The sequence below is a fragment of the Simochromis diagramma genome, unplaced genomic scaffold (assembly GCF_900408965.1).
Source record: "Simochromis diagramma unplaced genomic scaffold, fSimDia1.1 OVJJ01000387.1, whole genome shotgun sequence".
NCBI lineage: Eukaryota > Metazoa > Chordata > Actinopteri > Cichliformes > Cichlidae > Simochromis > Simochromis diagramma.
In genome coordinates, this window is record NW_024387152.1 from 4,034,069 (window position 1) to 4,045,245 (window position 11,177).

The following is an 11,177-nucleotide window of genomic DNA, read 5'->3' on the forward strand; positions in this document are numbered from 1 at the left end:
TGAGCAGAAAATACAAAACACACGATTGTTTCTCATGTTTTTGTTGATCACACACGACACAGTCAATGAGGCAAATGCTGGATGAAGCCATTGTTTACATACGTACTCGTTTTATTTCATCAGGGAAAACTATACAAAGTCGAAATTACTGGAAGCACAAAAAAGCAAGATTACGGTATAAACTAATATTTGAGTAACTGACAATTAATTGCTGTCATTGATACGTTTTATATATATATATATATAGACGCTTCCTTTGAAAGTGGCAAACTCGTATACCTCAGGCAGCAGCTGTGCTTACTGGTCAGGAAATAACTGAATAAATTGGTCCATCATTTTGTAAGTAGCTGTGATCTGACTTTATGCTGCACAGTACGAGTCTGTGAACAGCAGGGTGCAGTGAAAGCAAATAGTATCCTCACTGAAGAGCTGTGCAGCTCATTTAACAGTTTGATGTGGATGAAAATTACTTCTTGGCTTTTTTTGGTTTGTTTTTTGGGTGAATAGTAGCAGAAAATTGTTGACTGACTGTTTTACCAGTTAAATTCTTTTCATGCCAAGCTGCAGCTGCAGAAAATGCTTAATTAAAATAATAGTAATTTAATACAGTGTTCTATTAAGGAAGATAACCACCAAAAACAATGTTTTTAATCCTGCAAATATATTAATGTTGCATTGTTTTAATCAGCAGGCTCATCATGGGTTAAATTCTCCATTGCATTGTCCAGTTTCCTGAAAAGACAACTCCAAACCTCCGTTCTTCATTTGTGTCCACAAGCATTTTTTCCAGTCCACTTTGGACTTGTTGCTAGGCAAACAGTAACCACACAGATGCAGAATGATGTCACCGGTTTAGATAACAGTTATCAGATAACCCCCCCTGTCTCTGACATCCACCTTTGCGTCTGAGTACTGTTCCCACCACTCCATCAATGGACTTTTACCTTTGATGGCGAGCACTGCGCATGTTCATTGAAAGTTAAAATCTTTGAGTTTGCCACTTCAAACAGCAAATCAACATTTGTTACAGTTTAATTTATGGAAAAGTAGCTAAATCGATTCAGATAGTTTAAATTCAACACCCTTAATTGCACACAGGAGAAACATCTGAAGGGCCGGCGCAGTGACGCAGGTCGTTAGTAGCGGCCGTTGTACATGCCTGACGGTTCACTGGCCAGCTGCAGGAAACAGGATAAATTATTACTTACATGCTAACATTTAACTGTGAGTGTGTGCGTATTATAACAAATTTACTTACTGCAATTGCTGACTTAACAGCCTGCAGCTGGAAGAAGACTTTGCCTCCCTCCTCTGGACACACAGTCCTTATTTCTTGTTTATTCATTCCCAGAAGCTGTTGTCCACTCAGCACCCCGAGGCTCCTGACAGTGCTGTACAAGAGAACAAATAAAATGATATTAAATGCAAGTGTTATATAGATTGCAAACATGAACTTGTCTGTTACTCCGTGGAGAATGCCACTCACATTTTGGAGAAGCCTTTGTACTCAAGCCAGGCTTGCACCTCTGCAGGTGAGGAGGACCTGTCCAGGGTGACAGGGGCGCGAGGATCTCGCTGGAAGGAAGACTGAAATATCAAATGTGAAGGCTGTTTATGAGCAAACATATTTATTTATGTACACGCTTATGAATATGCCCAATCTGAACGCAAGGCACAAAGTATTTTTGACATGAGGCTTTCTGGTTTCTGATTGGCGGGTAGTGTTTAAACAATGATGGAAAACCACATTGCTCGATTTCTAGGGAAGCTAAGATCATTTAATGTTTGCAGCAACATGTTGGAGATCCTTTCGAGGGCCATCTGTTTTGCTGTTATCTGGTGGGTGGGGCAGCATCAGTGCCAGAGATGCCAGCAGGATCAACAAACTAATCCAGAAGGCCGGAAGCATCATTGGTCAGAATGTGGAGGCGTTTGAGTCCGTTAGCGTCAGAGGTCACTGAACAAACTGCTCTCCATCATGGACAACTCATCACACCCACTCCACTCCACACTCAAGAGGCAGCAGTGCTCCTTCTCCCTCAGACTGATTCAGCCTTTTTAACTGACTTAATTTAACTTTTCTTTGCTGTTTATCACTGTAGTAAATTTATTAATTCCTGCACTATCTCATAGTATAAGGCCCTTACCAGCCGCCTGTTGCACTTATTTTTAACTGTGTTGTTTATTGTAGACTGTATCATTTCTACTCTTTATTATGCTGCTGTAACAAATCGGTTTCCCTTGTGGGATCAATAAAGTATCTGTCTGTCTATCTATTTGAGCAGCTGTTTGACTGCAGGCAAGTAAACAGTGTGGAGATTCAAAGAGTAAAAGCATTTGCCAAAATCTTGAAACCACATGACATTAAACTTCTTCCACATTTAACATTCATCCCAATTCGTAAGAAAAGAAAAGCAGAACAGTTATGATAAGTCGTCCTGCTGGAAACAGATAATTGTTGATGGGTTCCCAGGTTGCTTGCGGCTCAGCTCACCGGTAGGTCGTCCATGGGTCCGGGGTTCCCTAACGACTCCAAAACATTCAGAGGAATATGTCCTTCCTGGTTACGCGCGTTACGAACAAGCCACCACTGCTTTGCTTTCTGGATCACCTGTGAAAGATCCAAATCCAAATATCTCAAATACTTTGGATTTTGGCAATGAAACTCCAAGTTTAAAGAAATATTAATCTTATCTGTCAGTCATTCTGTGCTGCAGCTGCAGTGTTTGCTAGAGTTATTTCAGATTCTAGTTTTGCATTTTAATTTCCTCTATAAGGTTCACAATAGTTACAATACTGGTTGGAAAATATAAATACATGATGTGATACAGTGGCTGAAAGGCTGGAAGGAATGGAAAAGATCTGCAGTTTCCCTTTTTCTTCTTTTGGAGCTGGAAAAAGTTATCTACAGCACATTTTTAATTTAAGTTTTATTTAAGTTTACAATGCCCCAAATTACTGTTGCATTACATTGATAATGATACCCGATAATCCAGATCCCCTCAGAGTGATGGTATATTCCTAAAACAAAATCCTCATCCAGTTCCCGGTAAATGAAGGTTTGCTGTTTACTCTGTTTTCTTAAATTTCAATGATGTAAAACAGTCTACATCAGATAAACACTACAGATCCTGCTTTTATTTAAAGCTAGAGACAATCCTTATACTGTGTTGGACAAGGTAAGAATAAATCTTGTATTTGCAGTTGTTGAATAATATTTGTGATCTCACCTCAACCACCTCACCCTTCATAACACTCAGCTCTTGGTTGTTTCTGGCCATGAAGTTGTAAATGACACGCATGCTCTGGGGTGGTTCATTGGAGCTGAAAGAGCAGCAGACGAAATACACTTCGTATTGGCAGTGCATAAAATTGGAGGAAAAAGTGTTGGGTATACTGAAGAAATGTGATCATTAAGCCATATTTACTGCTGTGTAACAACACTTACGGTGCTGGTGGAGGTGATGGACCCCATGGATTGTTGCCCATAAACTGTAAAAGTCATAAAATACACCAGGATTAACTGAAAAACCTCTTGATGATGGCCTCATTGGCGATATTGTTTTTCTGTTGCCATGAAAATTTAGATTTAAAGGTGCTGAGTGCCAGATGGCAGCAGTGACTACAATTCAAACAACCACTTAGTGGAGATTGTGCAGTTGGTTTAGGAGAGATAGCAACTCAGGTAAGCAAAACAACAGTTCAAAGCAATCTGCTAATCTACCAGGCTATAAACGCATTACCAAACCAATTCCTAAAGCAGATGGAGCTACAGCATAACAATTAAGCATCAGCACGGAAACAAAAAGAAGTTTTAAAGGGCATGACTGCTGCAATACTTTGAGTTCACACCCAGGTATGCTACACTGTTTGATGAGCTTCTTTGTTAAGGATGAACCAGGGGGTCATAATAAGTTCGTACCTCGTCTGGCTGCCGCAGCGTCGGTCGGCCTGGGAAGCGTTGGCTGCTGCTTCTGCTCATTGGACCGTTCTGAAAAGGCGACGGGGATGGTAGAGGAGGGGGCGGAGGGGGCTGCCAGCCATCATAGAACTCTGGGATGTAATCTGGGACGTTATCGTCCGGCCATCGAGACCTGCAAGTGAAACAGAGGGCAGGAATTATAAAATGCACAACTTCATACATGAAAATAACACTTATACAACCTGGTAAAAAAAAAAAAAAAAAAGGTTGCACAAGCTACTTTTTGATACAGGGCTTATTTATTTTATTTTTATTAACCATCTGCTTAAAATTTTAAATAAATCTGCTAGACAACTCTGTCATTTGTCAGCCAGTTTCAACTGAACCGGGCCTCTCAAACATGTTTGTGCTGTTGGTGCCTTTTAAATAATTTTCATTACAATTAGCTGACAAATGAATTTGATAACTTACTTAACTTATACTGTGTTCTCCTTGTTTACCATAATATAAAATTATTTATATTAATTATTACTCATTTATTCATAGTGCATAAATCAGCAGTAAATAAATAAATAATAGAGAACCTTTGGGTTGTGTGTGAGGCATTTGGCTGAGTGTAGTCAGACTAATAGTAATCTTTAAATATTTGTAAACCATTTCTCATTTGTAATAAAAGTCAAGCCTGTGGTTAAAAAACTGGTAAACAACAAGTTGCACAACAATCCCTCAAGTCTTTCGCTGTAAATGTTAAAGAGGTTGTTGAACTTTGAACATGATTCTCAGCTGCAGGTGTCCTTCCAGATGAGCATAAACACAGAGTCTGAGTTTATTTTCACAACTTAGCAACCGTAAAGCTCTTCTGACTAAAAATGAATCCATGAGTCATTCAGAAAACAAGGAATGGTTCTTTCTATGTTTTACATTGATTATTCCAAATTAAACACTTTTTGCACACAGGAATCAATTTGAATACAGCACATGCAAACAGACACGGCCCACAACAAGTTAGGGCGTGCCAGGGAAGGTATAAGTGTAGTTAAAGTTAAAGGGCTATATATGAGAACGTTCAAAGCTTGATAAAAAGACTAGTAAAAGTGTTAGAGGACTGTTAAAGCTGCCTCACCTGGAGATGTTCCAACACTCTCCCAGAGACATCCACAGCTGGTTCTCCTCCGGGGTGACATTTTGCTCTAGCAGGCCTATAGCGGGGTCTGTCAGCAAGGGGGAGATCACATTGGGAGGCAGGTCAAACGGATACTGATGAACTGTCTGTGGAAAAAAGAAAGAATCTAGTTATAACCAAACAAGCACTATGCATTATCAGTGTTGGGCAAGTTACTTTGAAAACGTAATTAATTATAGTTACTAGTTACTTCGTCAAAAAACTAACTGAGTTAGTAACTGAGTAACAAGCTTCTAAAAGTAATTAATTACTTGAAAAGTAACTATTGCGTTACTTTAAAAAAAAAAGTTTAACCCTCTGGGGTCCAGGGTATAATTGGCCATTTTTTACTACTTTTGATTTTCCCTCCACATTTCACCTTTAAAAACTATTTACTTTGCCTTGTTTGGTATCATCCTTTTCAGCGCAAATTCACGTGTCTGAATTTACAGTCATGTTTTTATTTTGACAGACTGTATTAACACAATTGATCTAAACTCAGTCAGAAAACATACAATCTGAGTAGAAAAAGTGATTTTTTTACTGTAACAACCACAAACATGTTTAATGAAACATATTTCATATTTCAAACTTTCATAACTTTAAATGCAATTGTCAATTTTAAAATCCTATGCACAGGTTTTGCAAACAACAAAGTTATTTGCAGCTATTTACCTTTTTTTAAAATAACCATTTCAAACTATTTACAGAACCATCAGCTGTTCTGCATTCAATAAGATGCCACACAAATTCTTTGTGCCACTCCAAAAAAATAATTTCTGTCCACTATAAAGGAGAACATCACAACCTGATACCTGCATCACTGTGCATATTATAGCAGCAGTCGTAGCAGTAGTGAGCTTACCATGTTTAAAATCGAGAAGAGCACGTGGACAAACTCAGGAGCAGAAGGATTGACCAGCATGCCGTCCAGTTGGGCCTGTAATATGATAACGACTCTTTCAGTCACACACCAGTGCTTTTAGTCACAACTGTAAGCATTTAGACAAGTTTGTTGTAAAACTCCTCACGTTAGTTTGTAATGTGCAGAGACTGAACTGAAGGACTTACCAGCAGATTGAATCCATATTTGACTTTCTGAAGAAAGAAGGCATATTCATCCAAAGAAGGCAGATTGAGGGGTGGTCCCGAGGGCTCTGATAAGCAGTCACATTAAGCACTTATTAAACTGCCTGTATCTGTAGGAGGTTATCCTTCATAGGTTACTTGTTTGTGAAAAACATAGACTGATGAAGGCTATTACCATTTTTCTTGCTTTTCTTCTTCTTTGTCTTCTTCTTCTTCTTGCCCATGTCCCCCTGCTGTCCAGGTGTGTTTACTGCAGCTGTAACTTTGCCCACGAAGATCTCCAGATCATTTAGAACATGGTTCAAAATGTCCTAAAAGAAAGCATCATATGAAACTCTCAAGATAAGACAGATAATTCCACAGGAAGATTCAATAATTCATAGAAAATACAGAAGTTTTCACAGCACTAACCGTGTTCCTCTGTGACTCTGTCTTATCACGGTCCATCTCTGGGTTGCTCTGCATGTCATACGGGTCTAAATGGTTCATTGGTTCTACTTGTGGACTATAGGGACGTGAGGAAGGCATATGATCTGCATTGCAACAAAGAGAGAAAAATTTTTTTAACAGAAGCTGGTGTGACTTAAACTCGGAATACTAAAAATACTGAGTTTATTTCTTATTTGCAGAGAAGAAATGTAAAAAGTGAATTTCAGTCGCAGTGAATTCATTAAATAAATTGAATTTCTCTTGGATAATAATGATAATTTCTTTATGTTTCTACTGTACCCGGCTCTCGCCACGATGGGGCCATGAAGTCTGGGGTTGGAGCTCTCCACTCTTCCTGCATAAAGGGGGGCGCAGTCTGACGGAAACTTCCCGGCCTATGTTGTGTCATGGGTTCAAATTCATTCCTGGAAAGAAATGATTAATGAATGTACTGTACTTTCCACATTTGTCCTTCCTGCTTCCCTGTAATTAAATCTTACCCATGTTTTAGGTTTTTAGTTTTTTTTTAACACCCTACCTGACATCCGGAGGCTCTCTGTGTTGGTCCGGATTACCACCTCCTCTTTGGACTGCCTTATCCAGGTCGCTCTTGATCAGATCGGCCTGATAGAGCAAACGGGAAGAAAAATCGACATTACAATTATCATCAGCTCTCTGGCGACTTTGAGGAGGTCAAAGTTAACTCACCCCAGTCTCCTCACACTGGAACATGAAGCACTGGCGGTTGCGTTTGCTGCGTTCCTGCACAGTTATCGCCAGCAGAGAGTTGAAGTCGCAGCTGTCCAGCACAGCTTTGATTTGCACAATACAGCTCAAAGGTACCAAGTCCAGTTCTGTCTGTCAAAATCAGATTGATCGAACGTTAATAGCCAACACTGAAAGTCTTTAAAAAGAGGGAAAAGGGGAATTTTAAAAATGGTCTGGCATTTTATTTTGCTCATACACATTTTACATGTTTTTCAGATGTTTCCATTTCATAATTAGAGAATTTTTCTCACACACAGCTTAGCGCTTTAAACAGTTATGGTTGTGTAACGATTTTGCTTCACCTGGTTGCACTTTTATATACTCTTTGGTATGGGAAATGTTACTGCTACAGCACAGAATTATATTTAGTTTTGTTGAAGAAAGTGACCTTAATCTCAAACCCATCAGGACCCTTTGGGATGAAGTGGAACAATAACATTAAATAGTGGCCTCAAATCCCAAACTTACATAATGTTACTAACAAACTGAGACAATGAAGTAACATTACTATACCATTTCACTTCCTGCACAGACAAGTTTGCATTATTGCTGCTGTATATCACCACAGCGGATTTTAAATCAATAAAGTCGTGATTGAAGTGCAGACTTTCCGCTTTAATTCGAGAGGTTTAACAAAAGTGCTGCATAAATTATTTAGGAATTACAGACACACAGTGCCCCATGTGCAGAGGCCCAAAGTTAATTGGACAGCTAACAGGTGAGGCCTGCTCCCATGTTAGTTAATGACAAATGAAGCAGACTTAATATCTCAAGTTAATTCAAAGGGATGAATTTGTGTTTTATAGCTTTTCACTGTCATTTTAATTACGAGTCAATGTAAATGTGGGAAGCCATCATTAAGATCACAAAACAAAGTAAACCAATAATCAGAGACAGCAACAACTTTAGTAGTGGCCACAACAATCTGGTTTAGCATCGGTTAATTGATGTCTTAATTATTTTAGCATCCGTTCGCTTCCGCTTATCCTTTTCAGGGTCGCGGGGGGCGCTGGAGCCTATCCCAGCTGTCACAGGGCGAGAGGCGCGGTACACCCTGGACAGGTCGCCAGTCTGTCGCAGGGCCAACACACAGGGACAGACAACCATTCGCACTCACATTCACTCGCACATTCACACCTAGTGGCAATTTGGATTATCCAATTAACCTATCCCCACAAGTTAGGCATACAAAACCACTGGTTATATTTAAGAACGGGAAGGTCAGATTAAACGTTGCCAGAAAACATCTTAGAGAGCTTGCACAGCTCTGAAAAATCTTTGGAATGATGGAACAGAGAAAAACAGAGAAACAGCTCGTGATCGAAGCATAACACATCTGTTAAACACAATGGAGGCAATGCTATGGCGTGAACATGTATGGCTGCCAGTGGATCCCTCACCGATAGACTAGTGTTTATTGATGATGTGACTGCTGATGGAAGTATCAGGATGGACTGTGAAGTGCTTTCTGCTCAGATTCAGCCAAATGCTGCAAAACTGTTAATTGGACCCAAAGCAAACCAAGAGAGGAAAATAAATAATATTCTTTACTTCAACCGACCAGCTTTTCAGTCACTAAAGACAAAACTGAAGGCAGAGACCCACAAACAAGCAGCAGCTGAAGGTGAAACACAGCGTTTGATGATGTCCATGAGTTCTACACGTTAGGGAATCACCTGTCCATATATATATATATATGTCAATAATATCAGTGCAATTTTTTTAAACCCCCTGAATTAAAACTGAAAATCCTCACTTCAGTCACATTTTGAGGGTTTCAAATCCACTGTGGTGGTGTGCTGACTCAAAACTCTGTCCAACAATCGTACTATAATGTCCGTTCCAGACATTTCATTGTTCTTCTAGAAGTGATGAACCTACTTTGGTCTCAATGTCATTGAGCAGAAGATATGGTCCCTGAACCTCCATGATCATCTCCTGATGCCACAGACGACCTTTGGCATCCAGGTTCTTGAGCTTAGCCACGCAGTCGTCCACGGTCTTCACCTCCTGGCCATCAATCTCACAGGTGAAAAGATGCTGTGGGTTCAAGTAGGAGGGTCAGTGATGATGAGAGCTAAATGTTGTGCTGTTAATAATGTGTATGTGTCCGTGATGATGTAGAGTTTATACTCATTTACCTCCACTCTGACACTGATGCTGTCAGGATTTTTGCTCAGTGTCTCCGAGTACTCCTTTCTCTGTACTGATGTAAAGAACATTCGATTTTGTGCAATATCATCATAAAATATGTATACCTAGATATGAGGTGTTGTAATGCCTGGACATACTGTAAATAGATCTTCCACTGGGTCTGGTTGAGTCACTTCTCCTCAGCGGACTCTCCCTAATTTCATCTTGTTGGAAAGCCCGCCTCGGAGGGAGGTCCTCCGATGTGAAGCCCCTGAAGAAGAAGAAACGATTCCTTAACATTCAGTTTCCTTCCACCTCCATAAAATCATCTCAGTCAAAGCTCAGCGATATGAAGATAAGCTATCCGCAGTCCACAGCTCAAGTAAGCTTCAGGGTTACTATGGCACTGTGCTGTTTTATTATGTAAGGGTGTGAACGGGTATGTATCAGAAACACCGCAAATCAGCGTCTTATAGCATATTAAACATAACTAGTGAACTTGAAAAGGAAAATTAAATCAACCAACTTTGGGAAATAGGAGAAGGGGGCACTGTTCCCAAACATCTTCAGTCTACCCCGGCTTTAAACTTTAGACTGGGAGGAATCACACAGAAACCACTTGAACCTGTAAGAAAGACAAAATGATTTGTTTACGTTGGAAAGTTTTCAGATTCTCACAGCTTGGAGCAAAAGATTTCTTCTTAGCACTTAGAGTTCAAATTGATTTGATAAGCAAAGAAACACTTCCTCAGTTCAGTGTGCTTTTATTGCTTCTCGCGAGTTCAGCATAGAAAACTACAACAAGGCTTTTCCATACAAGTGACACCACCGAGGCCTGTTTTCTTGTTATTTATAACCATGTTATCATGGGTAGTGCTTTTTTTTTCCATTAAAAATTAAACACAGATTAAATATAAATATACGCAGAGTTACTAATCAAGCACGTAGAGGTTAATATAAAGTAAATCAATTACAAGAACTGCTTTAAGTCCAAGGACTAAATTAACAAACAGTCTCAATAATAATTTATCTTGAAGACTCATGAATGCACAAACCAGCCTCGGTGTTTGTGTTAGATATTGGTATAAGTGACAGGTTGTTATTGCGGCTACATACACATTTTCTAAACACATCGAGTGGTTAAGACTAGTTTATTTGGTTATGTATATTTAAGCTATGACTGAAGGTGATGAGCTTTCATGGCAACAACTACACACTTTCTGTAAAAGCAACGTCACATTTCAGAGCAGGACACAGTGCTGTTCTCAGCGGCTTTTTCCTTTTTAAACCACTTCCTATATAACCTGTCACTTGACCTTCACATAACTGCTGCATGCCGTTTTACCTTGTAACCTCAGCTCTGCTCCGGTGTCATCGTTCCCTTCTTTCAAACGAATTTGGCACCAACAGGTCTCATAGCGGGAGCGTTCCTCACAAACAGGTTCGAGAAAAATTTCCTTAACTTCCTCGTGAAAGCAGCAGGATCAAAGTGCAACTACGTGATGGGAGTGACAGATCGCAAGGGCCGGCCCAATTTGTCACTTGAGGATAAGTATTTGAAGCATGGAAAAAAAGGTAGTGGCACATTATGAGGCCAAAGGTTTTGAAATTATTCATAGCAGCACCTCCTCCTCTTCCTACAGGGGGATCAAAGGTCTCAAGTGTTCCTATTCT

The 11,177-nt window shown here is 39.8% G+C and overlaps 1 protein-coding gene across 2 annotated transcripts; it reads right to left on the minus strand.

The window, feature by feature from the left end:
- Window position 1: 1 nt before the first annotated feature.
- Window positions 2-11,154, minus strand: eps8l3b (EPS8-like 3b). Of its 2 annotated transcripts, XM_040047726.1 has the most exons (20): window positions 10,849-11,154; window positions 10,030-10,128; window positions 9,662-9,774; window positions 9,512-9,576; window positions 9,252-9,410; window positions 7,311-7,460; window positions 7,141-7,226; window positions 6,903-7,027; window positions 6,585-6,706; window positions 6,349-6,484; window positions 6,156-6,241; window positions 5,950-6,024; window positions 5,046-5,191; window positions 3,923-4,094; window positions 3,449-3,492; window positions 3,231-3,324; window positions 2,495-2,611; window positions 1,487-1,587; window positions 1,259-1,391; window positions 2-1,178 (listed from the first exon to the last, which is right to left on the minus strand). In XM_040047726.1, the coding sequence occupies exons 2-20, from the start codon at window positions 10,065-10,067 to the stop codon at window positions 1,137-1,139; spliced, it is 2,004 nt and encodes a 667-aa protein (XP_039903660.1). In that variant the 5' UTR covers window positions 10,068-10,128; window positions 10,849-11,154; the 3' UTR covers window positions 2-1,136. The 2 variants fall into 2 exon arrangements, with proteins under 2 accessions (XP_039903660.1, XP_039903661.1); XM_040047727.1 differs by having other exon boundaries at window positions 1,487-1,575; window positions 10,030-11,154.
- Window positions 11,155-11,177: the final 23 nt, after the last annotated feature.

Excerpts from the sequence above, each read along its gene's own strand:
- eps8l3b (XM_040047726.1), bottom strand. The coding sequence starts at position 10,067 with ATGTTTGGGAACAGTGCCCCCTTCTCCTATTTCCCAAA. Across the intron at positions 7,028-7,140 it reads AGAGAGCCTCCGGATGTCAG|GAATGAATTTGAACCCATGA; the intron begins GTAGGGTGTTAA and ends ATTTCTTTCCAG. Across the intron at positions 6,025-6,155 it reads AATATGGATTCAATCTGCTG|GCCCAACTGGACGGCATGCT; the intron begins GTAAGTCCTTCA and ends ATCATATTACAG.